At 41.8% G+C, this 17,558-nt stretch overlaps 1 protein-coding gene across 2 annotated transcripts; it reads left to right on the forward strand.

The window, feature by feature from the left end:
- On the forward strand, positions 1-16,889 carry LOC112226752 (transcriptional adapter 1). 2 transcript variants are annotated; one of them, XM_024391273.2, is made up of 8 exons: positions 1-117; positions 2,938-3,029; positions 7,620-7,685; positions 7,778-7,875; positions 7,996-8,208; positions 8,419-8,570; positions 14,284-14,440; positions 14,652-16,889. In XM_024391273.2, the coding sequence occupies exons 1-8, from the start codon at positions 11-13 to the stop codon at positions 14,802-14,804; spliced, it is 1,038 nt and encodes a 345-aa protein (XP_024247041.1). In that variant the 5' UTR covers positions 1-10; the 3' UTR covers positions 14,805-16,889. The 2 variants fall into 2 exon arrangements, with proteins under 2 accessions (XP_024247041.1, XP_024247042.1); XM_024391274.2 differs by lacking the exon at positions 7,620-7,685.
- The last annotated feature ends 669 nt before the right edge of the window (positions 16,890-17,558 follow it).

Genomic DNA, 17,558 nt, shown 5'->3' on the forward strand with positions numbered 1-17,558 from the left:
CAGGCGCGGAATGATTACGTCCAACACTTGTATAGACGTCGTTATGGCAGCCCATGCTACTGAGCTTGAAATTGCCAAGAAACATTTAACTGAAGCAATTGGTGATAATGTTAAACAGTAAGTAAGCAACCATTGGTTGGTTTGATGTTGTCCTTACACTTTTGTTTTTAACTTTCCTATTTCAAAAGTTGTTTTAATTGGCCACAAATGGATAGCTAAAACTAGCTCTCTGCTAACGGCTATGTATTATCTAGCTAGCTAAAGCCTGTAGCTTGTTTCCCAGTCGGTATTATGGGTGCGTTCGTAAATTCGCTCTGGCTATCATCTCGGTTTTTGAGCTTCTTGCCTGAGTGTGCTAGAGTGCAGAGTAACTGATGCATTCCGAACGCGCAACACCCGTTTAATATGACAGGTGTCTGTACATTTCGGCAAAAAAAGTTATTACAATTGTTGCCAAAATTGTTGTTAGGGTGAGTGAAATGGTCAGAGTGAGGCGTTCTCTTATTTGTATCTGGAAGTAACTAGCAAACTAGCCAACTTTATTTAGCCGTTTAGCTTGGGTGCTTTTAAATGATTATTTTGTACATTTAACTTTTTATTTAACTAGGCAAGTCAGTTAAGAACAAATTCTTATTTACATTGATGGCCAACCCCGAATGATGCTGGGCTAATTGTGCGCTGCCCTATCCCAATCACTGCCGGATGTGATACAGCCTGGATTCGAACCAGGGACTGAGGCACTGAGATGCAGTGCCTCAGGCCACTGTGCCATTCGGGAGCTCAAAACGGCTTGACTGCTCGGATCAACTCTACTCCTCGGCCAGAGCGTCCAGGGTGCCCTCTGAATGCTCCCGAGAGTGGACCTCTGAATTTACTAACGGGCAATCTGACAATGCTCTCAATTTACGAACGTCCAGAACGCAGATTGGCACTCCAGAGTGAATTTACCAACACACCCATAGGTATAACATCGCGACCTCGCCCGCCTGTGGGTAAAACAACCTGTGGTTACCTAGGTTACCCCATTGGCTCTTTTTACAAATGCAATTTTCTTGTCTGCTTGTTTTAGCCAATTTACCGTTCAAAACTACTTTTAAAAAGTATATGTGTAATGACTTTGTTATTCTCATTGAAAGCAAGTCTAAAGTCTGGTTATCGACATGTCTGTAGACAATTGTCATAGGTACATTTAATGAACATTATTTTTTTCGCCCAACGTCAAACTTGTATTGTCGTTATGGAAAAAGTAGTAATATCAAACGACGGCCCGGTGCTACAAATATCAATTTGTGGTCGATGGGAATTCCCTTTTATTACGTGAATATCGACTCGGGAGTACCCGATTCGCGCATATAAACAAACAAAAAAAACTGTTGGGCGTTCGGCAGGGTTTTTTAGGCTGTTCCGAGCACACACTTTTTCTCGAGGCAAGTCGAAGTTCGGTATTCAAAGTCTACGCCCCTTCGTCAGTGATTGGTCAACAGTAGGGATTTTTCAATTAGGTGTTTGTCATTCGACGACAGATGACTAGTTCCACTTGAGAAATACTGCACCAAACATCTTTAGGTAGATGTAAAATTGTGCGACTAAAGGCGTCCCCATCCATCCGGAACAGTTCGTTTTGTGGCGTTTTTGTTCTACTGTTTACGCAATCTATTATAAATCGCAATCTGGGTCAGGTGGGTATAATTTGCAACATGACTAGCTAAATTATAAAATACGATTTTACAGTGTTAATCTTTCACAAGGCAATTCAGAGAAGCAGATCGTACTTTTGGTGCGCATGGAATGGAGTCATGAGTGCATTCTGATGCGTGGTCCAGAGCAAATGCTCTTTACAATACAACCAACAGGCTCATTCTGTTCAGGACAACCCAGTGTATAATGCCATGTCATCTTGTAATTACATAAAACATAGTGATCATAAACGTTGACACAGTATATTACATGAGTTTTGTGATATGGAGATGTTCAGTGCACATTTGGCCTCACGGGTGTCCTCGTTATTTACAGCATTTCCCTCGCTCTGAAAACAAAACATTTGCAAAAGTCCCAATTAGCAGGAGGGATGGGGTCAACTTCTTGTGGCACTCAGTGCTCAAGTTCAGAACGTCTGTCGGTCAAAACCCATACAGAACTGTGAAGCGGAGACCCTGAGCTCTGAAGTCAGGTATAGCATGTTACTGTACAGCCATTGCGTTCCAATTTAGGAGTTTGAGTGTCAAAATCGGCAATGTTCAACCTGTATACAGGTATGAGGTATAAAGGTAAAATGTAGAAAAAATAAAAATGAATCAGATTCAAATGGAATAATTCTGAACAGTCCCAAGACCAACCTTCAGCAGATAAGTTTCTAGCCACAAGCATAAACTAGCTAGCTGGGAACGACTCATCAGGACGACTGACAAAACTGAACTGAGTCCGTTTATCTCCACTCAACTCTTGTTCCGCAACGAACGTAATCAATTTGAACACCAGGCGTGTTCGAATACTCTCCCAAGTCGAAGTTCAGTCTACTCCACCTTGTAGGAGTGGGAACTACGTGTTGTTATTCAACGAGAGATGACTAGTTTATTACTTCAGAAATGCTGCAACGAACATCTCAGTTAGATGTAATCTGGCTCGACTAAGGCCTCTCCTGCAAAAACGTCAAAATGAATGACAATTTATGAATTAATCTTATATTCATTCCGACTATTTTGAGGAAGTGTATACTGGCTATGTTGCTACGTTGTCTTTAGGGACAAAGCGTAATATTGCAATTTCTCAAGTGAAGGTCTTTTAAGAGGGTATGCGAGGCACAAACGTTCACTTCGCCAAGCCAAGTTCTGCCAGGAGCAAATCGAACCTAGTATGCGCACGCTTTTACGTTAACTTTACTGAATGTTTAGCTAACGTTGTCATGAATGTTAATTTCCTCAATTGCATCTCTTATAGTTACTGGGCGAACTTGAAACTGTGGTTCAAACACAAGATAAGCAAGGAAGAGTTTGACATCGAGGCTCGTCGCCTTTTGGCACAAGACAACGGTTAGTGGAGAAATTATTCAACATTCTCTGACTGTTTCTGTGGGTTGGACTAGAGGTCTTCATATCGAAATGTATGCACTGAGCAAATTTCAGATCTGCTTAGCGCAAACTTGAACATTTAGAAAATGCTGTGTGACTTCCAGCGAGTGTTTACTGTGAACGATGAGGCTGTAACCGCTTTAAGTTACAGTTTTAAGTGGTCAAGTAGGCTACTGTGGCTATTTGATCATAATGTAGGCCTAACATTTTAACATGGAAATAGCTGTTCTGTAATTCAGCCTACGGTAGCAGCCGATGGGTGGTGTTGAATGTAGGCATACATTCCATGAGACTTTAGAAAAAACATGCAGGGCTTGACATTAACTTGGGTATCCACTTGTTCTTCAGATAAGGATAAAAATGTTTTTGTGTTTGTTGCAACATACCACTTTAAAATAAAATGCATCATTATTCCCATACCATTATTACAGGAAAGACAAATTATGCTACCTGTTGGCTACTTGGCTTATTCATGCCTGTTGCAAAATACAACACAAAAATAGGCTACAAATGCACATGTTTTGTGCTTTTGTAGGAATCAATCACTCCCCCATTGCTGACTACAAATGATCTATAACTGGGCTAATAAGTCACTAACTAGCAAAGGATATGGACAAATGTGCGCATGTGGCTACATGCAGCTCTCGCTTTGGTCTCTTGCTGTAAACACAGTCCAGTTAAAAGGGAATGGCACAGATCCATATATGGTAATAGTTTAATTGCATATAAGCCTACTGCAGCTCTGATTGGTTATGCCTAACTCGGGTCTCAAGCCTATCAATGCAATATAAGCCTACTCTGATGCGTTCTGCCTAAAACAAAATCTCTTGCATACTTTGTTTTGTTTCGGTATGTTGCATTGAAAGTGGCTAACATTGCATTGATTAGATCGCAATTCCCATAGTAAAGGGAAATGTTCATAGTGTTAGTGAAAATTTGAGTGAAGTTCAATGTCGTGCTTCTCTATGCGGGCTGATATTTCTTCTGGGGGGCATTCCCGGGGAGCTGTGAGCCTGCAGGTTAGAGGTAACATTGCCTGAGACCCGAACTGGGACCTGAGCGGGTCTGGATCCAGAATTATAAGTAGTGTCTCGGGTCTGGGTCAGATTTGATATGTTTGTCTCGGGTATGTGTAATTAAGACTTTTCTGGAAGGGGCTACACACACACACACAGAGCGATGCTTTTCTGGAGTGTGTAGCTTGTTGGTTCCTTCCTCCCTGTGTTACTCACAGTACTGCCCTGCCCCACCTGCTAGACTGTCTCTTCTCGCACTTTATCACCTCCGGTTAATAAAGTAACTCAGCTCCCTCACTCGGATAGGACCAAGTCTGGATCTGACTAGGTCTATACAGGTTGTCCTCGGGTCTGTTTGGAACGGGTCTATATATACAGTTGGAAGTCAGAAGTTTACATACACTTAGGTTGGAGTCATTAAACTTGTTTTTCAAACTCTCCACAAATTTGCTTTTAAATTGTTTAACTTCTCTAGGGTAGGGGGCAGCATTGGGAATTTTGGATGAAAAGCGTGCCCAAATTAAACTGCCTGCTACTCAGCCATAAAAGCTAGAATCTGCATATAATTAGTACATTTGGATAAAAAACGGTATGAAGTTTCTAAAACTGTGAGTATAACAGAACTCATATGGCAGGCAAAAACCTGAGAAAAAATCCAACCAGGAAGTGGGAAATCTGAGGTTTGTAGGTTTTCAACTCTTGCCCTATCGAATACAGTGTCTATGGGGTCATATTGCACTTCCTAAGGCTTCCACTAGATGTCAACAGTCTTTAGAACCTTGTTTGATTGCTTCTACTGTAATGTGGGGGCGAATGAGAGGGGAATGAGTCAGAGGTCTGCCAGCAGCCACGAGCTCAGTCTCGCGCGTTCACGTGAGAGCGAGCTCTGTTCCATTGCTTTTCTACAGACAAAGGAATTCTCCGGTTGGAACATTATTGAACATTTATGTTAAACATCCTAAAGATTGATTTCATACATCGTTTGGTATGTTTCTATGGACTGTAACGGAACTTTTTGACTTTTTATCTGCTGCTAGTGACCGCGCGTCGTGAGTTTGGATTGTGTACTGAACGCGCAAACAAAAAGGAGGTATTTGGACATAAATGATGGAACAAAACAAACATTTATTGTGCAACTGGGATTCCTGGCAGTGCATTCTGATGAAGATCATCAAAGGTAAGTGAATATTTATAATACTATTTCTGACTTCTGTTGACTCCAACATGGCGGATATCTGTTTGGCTTGATTTGTCGTATGAGCGCCGTACTCAGATTATTGCATGGTGTGCTTTTTCCTAAAAGTTTTTTAAAATCTGACACAGTGGTTGCATTAAGGAGAAGTGGATCTAAAATTCCATGTATAACACTTGTATCTTTTATCAATGTCTATTATGAGAATTTCTGTAAATTGATGTGGCTCTCTGCAAAATCACCGGATGTTTTGGAACTACTGAACATAACATGCCAATGTAAACTCAGATTTTTGGATATAAATATGAACTTTACCGAACAAAACATACATGTATTGTGTAACATGAAGTCCTATGAGTGTCATCTGATGAAGATCATCAAATTTTAGTGATTAATTTTATCTATATTTCTGCTTTTTGTGACTTCTCTCTTTGGCTGGAAAAATGGCTGTTTTTCTGTGACTTGGTGGTGACCTAACATAATTGTTTGTGGTGCTTTCGCTGTAAAGCCTTTTTGAAATCAGACACCGTGGCTGGATTAACAAGAATTGTATCTTTAAAATGGCGTAAAATACTTGTATGCTTGAGGAATTTTAATTATGAGATTGTTTTGAATTTCGCGCCCTGCACTTTCACTGGCTGTTGGCGGGGTGGGACACTACTGTTCCTCTCCTTAATGTAACGGCTGCGACAGATTTCAGAAAAAAACACGGAAAAAGCATACCTTGCAATAATCTGAGTACAGCTCTGAGCCCAAACAAGCCATAAAGATATCCTCCATGTTGTGGGGTCAACATTAGTCAGAAATAGCATTATAAATATTCACTTATCTTTGATCTTCATCAGAATGCACTCCCAGGAATCCCAGTTACACAATAAATGTTTGATTTGTTCGATAAAGTATATAATTTATGTCCAAACACCTCCTTTTGTTAGTGTGCTTGGTAAACAAATCCAAACGCGCGTGCAAGTCCAGCGGAAAGGTCGGACGAAAAGTCCAAAAAGTTCCGTTATAGTCTGTAGAAACATGTCAAACGAAGTATAGAATCAATCTTTAGGATGTTTTTATCATAAATCTTCAATAATGTTCCAACCGGAAAATTCCTTTGTCTGTAGAAAAGCAATGGAACGCGAGGTAACTCTCACAAGAACTTGAGTCACGAGCCCATGGCACTCTGCCAGACACCTGGCTCAATCCCCTCTCATTCAGCCCCCCTTCACAGTAGAAGCCTGAAACGAGGTTCTAAAGACTGTTGACATCTAGTGGAAGCCTTAGGAAGTGCAAAAATGACCACACAGACACTGTATATTGGAATAGCAATGAGTTGAAAAACTACAAACCTCAGATTTCCCACTTCCTGGTTGGATTTTTTTCTCAGGTTTTCGCCTGCCATATGAGTTCTATTATACTCAGACATCATTCAAACAGTTTTAGAAACTTCAGAGTTTTTAAAAAATCCAATTATACTAATTATATGCATATTCTAGCTTTTATGGCTGAGAAGCAGGCAGTTTACTCTGGGCACCTTATTCATCCAAGCTACTCAATACTGCCCCCCCAGTCACCAAGAAGTTAATGACTCCAACCTAAGTGTAAGTAAACTTCCATTTTAAACTGTATATATTGGGTCAGGGTTGGAAAGGCCTGTTTTGAAGCCCCCCGCCTTCATCTAGGCACTCCCCCACTGTTGTAAAAAATATTTTGGAAGCTTTAAAAATGCATTTATTAATGTCTAAATGTATTTTTGCCTTATTATATTAGACGCACCTTAATGCATACTTTTATATTATGTGAGCTAAAAATAAAATTGAAAAAATATATAAAAACTTTAAGTATACTTTTTGGAAAGTTCTAATATTACTGCCCCCAAAACCTATAATGACATGTAATTTTGTCCTTTTTAATCGAAATACCTATGGAGGACTGCTTCTTCTGGGGAGTGACAATATGGGTGACCTGGGGCTTCAAAACCTCTCACTGACCAATACATAGCATCAGCAATCAAGGGTTTTAAACCAAGCTCTGGTCCATGTCAGCGACTTGCATCTTTCCATTCATCCCCCATCAACAAATTTTTTTAGTGACTGGCTTCAATATACTTTCATTACTCACCAAAGTTAAGATGTTACTAGAGTTCTGATTGAACTTTTCACTGAATTCTTCAGTTGTCCGTTCTCCAAAATATGAAATGAGAGCACTTTGTTTACAGCCGCTAGCCATGCACATGCGTCCTATTTGCACTACGAGCTGACACAAGCGTATGGACCAGAGCTAGTCTGCTCAGTGCAAAAAAAAAAAAAAAGAATTTAAATCCAACTCTACTTATTTTTCTTTCTCTCTCAGTTCATGTCCACAATGACTTTCTCCTGGCCATTCTCACACGTTGTCAGATAATCGTCGCCACACCAGGTAGGGTTTCCATCGAGTATATTACTATCGATGGATACCACACATCTGTATGTTGACCACAAACCTGACTGCAACCCATTCCCCTTTTCCAGAGGGTGCTGGATCTTTGCAGTGGGCAGGTAGCTCAGCCTCCAAGCCTGGCAAGCCTGCCAAAGGAAAAAAGAAGTTCTCCTTCAGACAGAAATTTGATGTGAGTTGTTGTCCTTCAGTAATGCATAATGGGAGGTGGCAGTAATACATGGTTTATAAACTTCAGACCTCTCCTGTTGGTGAAGTATAATTCTGTGCGTGTGACCCGTTGCGTGTCCAGCATCGCTTCCAGCCCCAGAACCCTCTGAGTGCGGCCCAGGCCTTCAGCCCGCGGGAGGTTGGGAGTGAGGAAGAGGAGCTGAGACTTAGTGCCCACACCCTGTTGCTGCCCACCCGGGGCCAGCTGGAGGCCCGCATGATGGTCACCGCTTTTGAGCTGGGCCTGGACAACGTCACGGAGGACGCCGTCAACACCATGGTCCACGCAGTGGAGGTATGTATCGAGTGTGTGTTTTTATGGGATACTAGTACAAGATATGAGAAGGGTTGTAAGAATTCATGTTTCTCATGTAGCACAGGTTACTTTATGCTTTGAGACAGGCTTTGTACCCCTTCCAACAGCAAGTTGGATCAGTCCACTCAGGACCCCCCCCCCTCCCCATACACACACTTCACTCACCTGTCGTTCCCTCCACTACCACAGAACCACCTGAAGGACATGCTGACTGCTGTGGTGTCCAGGAGGAAGGCCTACCGACTGCGTGATGGACACTTCCCCTACGCCTTCGGCAGTGATGTCACCCCCCAGCCCTACTTGAAGAACAGCCTGGCAGCCTACCACATTGTCACAGATTGGTAATGAGGTTAATTGTCTTTCTGCAGCGTTCAGCTGCCTTAAATCAACTAGAAAAATGTTCAACAAAGTATCAAATCAAGTGTTATTTATCACATGCGCCAAATACAAACGGTGTAGGTAGACCTTACAGTAACATGCTTACTTACAAGCCCTTACATTTTTATTTCACCCTTATTTATCTAGGCAAGTCAGTTAAGAACAAATTCTTATTTACAATAATGGCCTACCGGGGAACAGTGGGTTAACTGCCTTCATGGGCAGAACGACATATTTTTAACTTTTCAGTTCGGGGATTTGATACAGCAACCTTTTGGTTACTGGCCCAACGCTCTAACCACTAGGCTACCTGCCGCCCTGCTTAACCAACAATGCTTTAAGAAGTTTTTAAGAAAAAAAAGTTTTAGGTAAAACATTGAAAATAAAAAGTAACCAGTAATGAAATATCAGCAGTAAAATAATAATAGCGAGGCGATATACATGGGGTACCGGTACAGAGTCAACGTGCAGGGGCACCGGTTAGTGGATGTAATATTTACATGTAGGTAGAGTTAAAGTGACTATTCATAGATAATAAACAGAGCGTAGCAGCAGTGTAAAAGAAGGGCCTGCGTAGCCCTTGATTCTTTTTCCAGCAGACTTATGGATTGGGGGTAGAAGCTTTTAAGAAGCCTTTTGGACCTAGACTTGGTGCTCCGGTACAGCTTGCCGTGCGGTAGTAGAGAGAACAGTCTATGACTAGGGTGGCTGGAGTCTTTGACCATTTTTAGGGCCTTTCTCTGACACCGCCTGGTATAGAGGTACTGGATGGCAGGAAGCTTGGCCACAGTGATGTACTGGGCCATACGCACTACCCTCTGTAGTGCCTTGCGGTCGAAGGCCGAGGAGTTGACATACCAGGCAGTGATGCAACCAGTCAGGATGGTGCAGCTGTGGGACCTTTTGAGGATCTGAGGACCCATGCCAAATCTTTTCAGTCTCCTGAGGGTTAATAGGCTTTGTCGTGCCTTCTTCACGACTGTCTTAAAACCTCTTGAAACTAGGGGGCACTATTTTCATTTTTGGAAAAATAATGTTCCCCAAAGTAAACGGGCTATTTTGTCAGGACAAGATGCTGGAATATGCATATAATTGACAGCTTAGGATAGAAAACACTCTAAAGTTTCCAAAACTGTCAAAATATTGTCTGTGAGTATAACAGAACTGATATTGCAGGTGAAAGCCTGAGAAAAATCCAATCCGGAAGGGACTCTTATTTAGAAAGCTCTGCGTTCCTATGCGTCCCTATTGAGCAGTGAATGAGATATCAACCAGATTCCTTTTTTCTATGGCTTCCCTAATGTGTCTAGTGTCACAATACATAGTTTCAGGTTTTTATTTTGAAAAATTAGCCTGAACGACAACATTGCGTCAGTGGTCAGCTGGAGCCTCTCAGTGTTTTGTGCGTAAAAGACAAATGCGGCCATTGTTTCTCTCTTTCCTACTAAGAAGCCACCTGTCCCGGTTGATATATTATCAAATAGATATTTGAAAAACACCTTGAGGATTGATTATAAAAAAACGTTTGCCATGTTTCTGTCGATATTATGGATCTAATTTGGAATATGTTTCGGCGTTGTCGTGACCGCAGTTTCCGGTGGATTTCTCAACCAAACGTGAAGTACAAACGGAGGTGTTTCGGCCATAAAAATAATCTTTATGGGACAAAATGAACATTTGAGCATTACGCTGAGCTGTAGTCAATGAATAGCATTCTCACAGGTGTTTTTGTCCAGGTGGGAAAGGGCAGTGTAGAGAGCAATAGAGGTTGCGTCATCTGTGGATCTGTTCGGGCGGTATGCAAATTGGAGTGGGTCTAGAGTTTCTGGGATGATGGTGTTGTGAGCCATGACCAGCCTTTCAAAGCACTTCATGGCTACAGATGAGTGCTACGGGTCAGTAGTCATTTAAGCAGGTTACCTTAGTGTTCTTGGGCACAGGGACTATGGTGGTCTGCTTGAAACATGTTGGTATTACAGACTCAGTCAGGGACAGGTTGAAGATGTCAGTTAAGACACTTGCTAAGTTGTCAGCACATGCTCGGATTACACGTCCTGGAAATCCGTCTGGCCTTGTGAATGTTGACATGTTTAAAGGTCTTACTCACATCGACTTTGGAGAGCGTGATCAAACAGTTGTCCGGAACAGCTGACGTTCTCATGCATGCTTCAGTGTTACTTTCCTTGACACAAGCATAGAAGTAATTTAGCTCATCTGATTTGTCATAGACGCTTGCTAAAAAACTTTAATGAGCAAGCCTTCCTTCATGAACTGGCCTCTGTAAATGGTATAGAATCAGCTTGATCCTCTCTGTCTAAGACGCTTGGACCTTCCTTTTTTGATACTTTCAATGGTATTGTTAACAAACACACCCCATAAAGAAAAATAAGAATTAAAAACAGGTTCAGCCCCTGGTTCTACCGTGATCTTGCAGAGTTACTCCACCTCAACAATTGCATTTGGCGACAGGCTCGGCACACGCATACTCAAGTTGACTGGCTATCATTCAGGCAAATGACAATTAAGTGAACTCAGGCTATCCAGAAGGCCAAAGTTAGTTACTTTAAGGAGCAGTTCTCTCTCTGTGGGTCTAACCCCAAGAAGTTCTGGAGAATAAACCCTCCTCACAGCTGCCCATGTCCCTTAATGTTGATGGTTGTTGCTGACAAGAAGCACATGGCTGAGCTCTTTATTCACCACTTCATTAAGTCAGGATTCCTATTTGTCTCAGCCATGCCTCCTTGCCAGTCCAACATTTCCTCATCTCCCACCCCTTCTAATGCGACTATCCCCGACACTTCTCCCTCTTTTTTTCCCCCCTGTCCTGCTACAAAGTTTCACCCTGCAGGCAGTCACTGAGTCTGAGGTGCTAAAGGAGCTCCTTAAACTTGACCCCAAAAAAACATCAGGGTCAGATGGTTTATGCCCTTTCTTCTTTTAGGTTGCTGCCCCTATCATCGCCAAGCCTATCTCCAACCTTTTTAACCTGTCTCTCCTTTCTGGGGAGGTTCCCATTGCTTGGAAGGCAGCCACAGTTTGTCCTTTAAATAAAGGGGGAGATCAAGCTGATCATAACTGTTATAGGCCCATTTCTATTTTGCCCTGTTTATCAAAAGTGTTGAAAAACTTGTCAATAATCAACTGACTGGGTTTCTTGATGTCTATAGTATTGTCTCGGGTATGCAATCTGGTTTCTGCTCCGGTTATGGATGTGTCACTGCAACCTTAAAGGTCCTCAATGATGTCACCATTGCCCTTGATTCTAAGCAATATTGTGCTATTTTTATTGACATGGCCAAAGATTTTGATACGGTAGACCATTCCATTCTTGTGGGCCGGCTAAGGAGTATTGGTGTCTATGGCCTGGTTTGCTAACTACCTCTCTGAGTGCAGTGTATAAAGTCAGAAAATCTGATGTCTCAGCCACTGCCTGTCACCAAGGGAGTACCCCAAAGCTCAATCCTAGACCCCACGCTCTTCTTAATTTACATCAACAACATAGCTCAGGCAGTAGGAGGCGCTCTCATCCATTTATATGCAGATGATAGTCTTATACTCAGCTGGCCACTCCCCAGATGTTGTGTTAAATGCTCTACAACAAAGCTTTCTTAGTGTCCAACAAGCTTTCTCTGCCCTTAACCTTCTGAACAGCTATAATACAAAGGTCATGTGATTTGGTAAGAAGAATGCTGCTCTTCCCCCAGGTGTTATTACTACCTTTGAGGGTTTAGAGCTTGAAGTAGTCACCTCATACAAGTACTTGGGAGTATGGCTAGACGGTGCACTGTCTTTGTCTCAGCACATATCAAAGCTGCAGGCTAAAGTTAAATCTAGACTTGGTTTCCTTTATCATAATAGCTCCTTTTTCACCCCAGCTGCCAAACTAACCCTGATTCAGATGACCATCCTACCCATGCTAGATTACGGAGACATAATTTATAGATCGGCAGGTAAGGGTGCTCTTGAGCGGCTAGATGTTCTTTACCATTCGGCCATCAGATTTGCCACCAATGCACTTTTATAGGAAACATCACTGCACTCTGTACTACTCTGTATACTGGTCATCTCTGTATACCCATCGCAAGACCCGCTGTTTGATGCTTATTTATAAAACCCTCTTAGGCCTCACTCCCCCCTGTCTGAGATATCTACTGCAGCCCTCATCCTCCACATTCAACTCCCGTTCTGCCAGTCACATTCTGTTAAAGGTCCCCAAAGCACACACATCCCTGGATTGCTCCTCTTTTCAGTTCGCTGGAGCTAGTGAATGGAACGAGCTCCAACAAACACTCGAACTGGACAGTTTTATCTCAATCTCTTCATTCAAAGACTCAATCACTTACTGACAGTTGTGGCTGCTTTGTGTGATGTATTTTTGTCTCCACCTTCTTGACCTTTGTGCTGTTGACTGCCCAATAATGTTTGTATCATGTTTTGTGCTGCTACCATGTGGTGTTGCTACCATGCTATGTTGTCTTTCGTCTCTCTTTATGTAGTGTTGTCTCTCTTGTTGTGATGTGTGTTTTGTCCTATATTTATGTTGAATTTATTTTAATCCCCTTTCGTCTTTTGGTAGGCCGTCATTGTAAATAAGAATTTGTTCCTTACTGACTTGCCTAGTTAAATGAAGGTTAAATAAATAAAAATAGGCTCACTGGGCAGCTTGGGGCTGTGGTTCCCTTTGTAGTCTAATAGTTTGCAAGCACTGCCACCTCCGACGAGCATCGGAGCCGGTGTAGTATGATTCAATCTTTGTCCTGTATTGATGCTTTACCTGTTTTGATGGTTCATTGGAGGGCATAGTGGGATTTCTTATATTCTTATGGGTTAGAGTCCCGCTCCTTGAAAGCAGCAGCTCTTCCCTTTAGCTCAGTGTGGATGTTTCCTGTAATCCATGGCTTCTGGTTGGGGTATGTATGTACGTGTGCTCCTCAATGCCATCGGAAGAATCCCAGACCATATTCCAGTCTGCTAGCAAAACAGTCCTGTAGCTTAGCATCTGCTTCATCTGACCACTTTCTTATTGACCAAGTCACTGGTACTTCCTGCTTTAGTTTTTGCTTGTAAGAATGAATCAGGAGGATATAATTATGGTTAGATTTGCCAAATGGAGGGTGAGGGAGAGCTTTGAATGCGTCTGTGTGTGGAATAAAGGTGGTCAAGAGTTTATATTTTTTTATTACAGCTTTTTCCCCCCTCTGGTTGCACATCTACTTGTATCAATGAATTGCATAGAAACCTAAATGCAATTATTAGGCTATTACCATTTTAATGAGTAACTGTATGGTAAGCGGCGGACTGTAGAATAAAGTTTAACTGCTCTGTTCAAATGTAACATCAAGGGTCAACTTAGAGTAATTTTATAGACTTCAGTTTTACCTTAAATGGTTGTTAGGTCAAACAACCTACTATACTTTAGGTACATGAAGCACCAGTAGTAGTAGTAAAGTGAGGTAGGAGAGCTGCCCATACAGCACACTGCAAAAAGGATCACTTGGAGACTGGATAGAGGTCCATTTAAAATACTTATTTTTATTTTATTTACAAAGGCAGGGTCCTTTGCAGTTTTAGGGCCAGGCAGAATTTCCCCTTACTAATAAATTACTTTTAGGCTCTTGTCATGCTCGTCTGTCTCTGTCTGTCTGTTCTGACTCCCTCTCCTCATTCGTACTCTAGCCCACCTCACAGTGCATCTCGCCTGGCCTGCCCGCCCCCTCAGCTATTACAAGACGATGCTGAGCAGCAGGCTGCTCTCCTATTGGCCTGTTCTGGTGACAGTCTCCTTGCGCCCCTCCTTCCGATCAGCATGTTTGACCTCCTGGAAGCGTTACAGGTGAGAGAATCACAGCTTCAATCTGCCTTACGTCACATGATATACCTATAACAAAAAACTTTCTGACATTTGAATTGATTTGCTTTTTCAACTGCATTCAAAATTTGTTTTTCTCTCTAATCAAAAGGAAAGCTGAAAAGGTATGTGTCATTGTATGTGAAAGAAAAGTCAACTCAAACGACTATATTGTTCATGTTTTTCCTTAACGTAGGTCCACCGAGGTGTGATGCCCTCTCACACCATGTATGCCCTGAACATGGAACGGATTCTGTCCCGGCTGTGGCATCCCAGTCACGAGGACCTGGAGCAGGACCATGTGCACCGCCAACGCCTCGCAGGGAAGGATGGTCTGCTCGTCAGCTGAGACACACACACACACACAGACAGTCTGGTGGATAGACAGGCAGATTGTGGTGGGAGTATGGCTGAGACAAATGGAGAGTTTAACACACAGTGTTGAGGCATCCAAATGGCCCCTAAACCCTGCCTTGAAGCAGAGCGAGAGGATGATATCGAAGACTGGATTTCCACTCCACTAGGTCTACTCCGTAGAGGCTCTGCAACCGCTTCACCGCGCACCACAACTTTACACTAGTGTCAATAACGTTTTTGAACGCTTGGTAGAGTGCAAACCCAGCCTAAGATGCACACAGTAGATCTGTGTTGAAGGCTCACAGAGCTGTGCTGTAATGAGAAGGAAGGAAGGAATGAAGGCCCAGTGTGGTGTGGTCACAGACAGCTTGTTATGGCACTAACATGTCTACACAGGTGCGCACACAGTGATATCTCTCCCATAGCCTCTCTGACCCTCCTTTAAATGCACCGTTAGTGATGTTAATACGTTTGAGGAGGTGTGCATTTCTGACCTTCTGGTGGGTTTATTTTGTCAGTTAATTTGTTTGATAGAATAGTGTTACATTTGTTGTATTTCCCAAGCCTTTGTGTACAAATGTTGCAGCCCTACTATTGCGATATTAACATGCTCTTGTAGAGTTATGCCTGAGTAGTACACTTGGGTCCTTGTTCACTGTACTGTGTCAGAGCAATGCATGCATTAGTATGCATACAAATATGTATATATGTGTGTGTGTGTATATATGGTTTAGTTATTATTATTATTTTTTTTTACACCAGCGATCTTGTTTAATATCAAAGTCCACTTGACCAATAGTATTTACTCTAGTATCTTATGGTGCCACTGTTGCCAATGACATCTATAGTGACACCAACTGGTCTGGTGCAGCCATCTAAGGTTGCAGTGACTTTGTTCACACAGCTTGTAAGGACATCTACGTAAGGTTTACTTACCACGTTTCATGGCCCATGTCCATCGGTTCAGTTCTTTATAGCCCTGGTGATATATGGTGCCATCTAGTGGTGCAGTGTGGCCGACTTTGAATGCAGCAACTAATCATTGTCAAATTCATTAGGCTAATTCATTGACTCCAGATTTGGTATATAGACTCAATCTGACTTCATGACTTCATGAGAAGATGTTTTAAGTATTATTAGCATATGTGCTAACATGCATCTATAGGTTCATCTTAAGGACGTCCATGATGGCGATGATGCGTTTCAAGTTGATAGGCCACTTTGGAGTGGCTTTACAGTGGTTTAAATGGACACGTCAAATCTGATTTTTGATTTGTTAACTCTGCCATCTTTTTACCAATCCCTTTTAGCTTTTCCTCAAGCTAAGTTAAGATGTAGCATGGGCCAACATTCCACATTTGGTGTCATGGTTCATGAGAAGATTTCTTTGAAGTTATTATTATATTTTTGTTTTTCACATTTTAGCATATGTGCTAATATGCATCTATTGGTATAGTGTGACCATCTTTGAATGCATTAATGTTATTTTCTCAAATAGCCTTACATAGGAAACTATTAACAATTCACTTTGACTAACTTTTTTAAAGATATCAAAGCCAAACTTAACATGGTTCATCATGGTAATGTATTTGATGACCCTACAAAGTCGATAGTCCATTTAAAACCTTTGTAAATCCACATGTAAAATCTGATTTCCTGATTTATCAATAACTCAGCCATCTCGTCACCAATCCCTTAGTTTGAGAAAAACTAAGTTAAGAGATGGTATAATTTGGATTTATGGTTCATGAGAAGTTTTTCAAAGATTTTTCAAAATGTCCAAGATGGAGGAAAATCTATCCTGAGGGACCGTATGGGTTCTTGAGGCAAATTTGTTCAGCATAGCTTTGCTGTGAATCCCTTATAATAGTAGTAAACAGTATGGCAGCATCATAAGTGGTGTGCAAGTGTCCGTGTAGGCGTGATAGTCCTGTTTACATGTATATTGGCCTAAAACATGACTGGTTACAGGGATATATATATATATATATAACTACTTATGGTTATACACTAATGGTATTATATACAGTGCATTTGGAAAGTATTCAGACCCCTTGACTTTTTCCACATTGTTACATTACAGCCTTATTCTAAAATTGTTTTTTGTTTTTTAGAAAATCCTCAGTCTACACACATTACCCCATAATGACAAAGTGAAAACTGTTTTTTAGATTTTTTTTGTGCAAATGTATTAAAAATAAATAACATACCTTTTTTATTTAAAGTATTCAGACCCTAGCTATGAGACTTGAAATTGAGCTCAGGGGCATCCTGTTTCCATTGATCATCCTTGATGTTTCTACAACTTGATTGGAGTCCACTGGTGGTAAATTCAATTGATTGGACATGATTTGGAAAGGCACACACCTGTCTATATAAGGTCTCACAGTTGACAGTGCATGCCAGAGCAAAACCAAGCCATGAAGTCAAAGGAATTGTCTGTAGAGCTCCGAGACCGCATTGTGTTGTGGCTCAGATCTGGGGAAGAGTACCAAGAAAAAGATCCACAAGAACACAGTGGCCTTCATCACTTTTGAATGGAAGAAATTTGGAACCACCAAGACTCTTCCTAGAGCTGACCACCCAGCCAAACTGAGAAATCGGAGAAGGGTCTTGGTCAGGGAGGTGACCAAGAACCTGATGGTCACTCTGACAGAGCTCCAGATTTTCTCTGTGGGGATGGTTGTCCTTCTGGAATGTTCTCCCATCTCTGCAGTACTTCACCAAACGGGTCTTCATGTTAGAG

The sequence above is a fragment of the Oncorhynchus tshawytscha genome, linkage group LG28, assembly GCF_018296145.1.
Source record: "Oncorhynchus tshawytscha isolate Ot180627B linkage group LG28, Otsh_v2.0, whole genome shotgun sequence".
In the NCBI taxonomy this organism is placed as follows: Eukaryota; Metazoa; Chordata; class Actinopteri; order Salmoniformes; family Salmonidae; genus Oncorhynchus; species Oncorhynchus tshawytscha.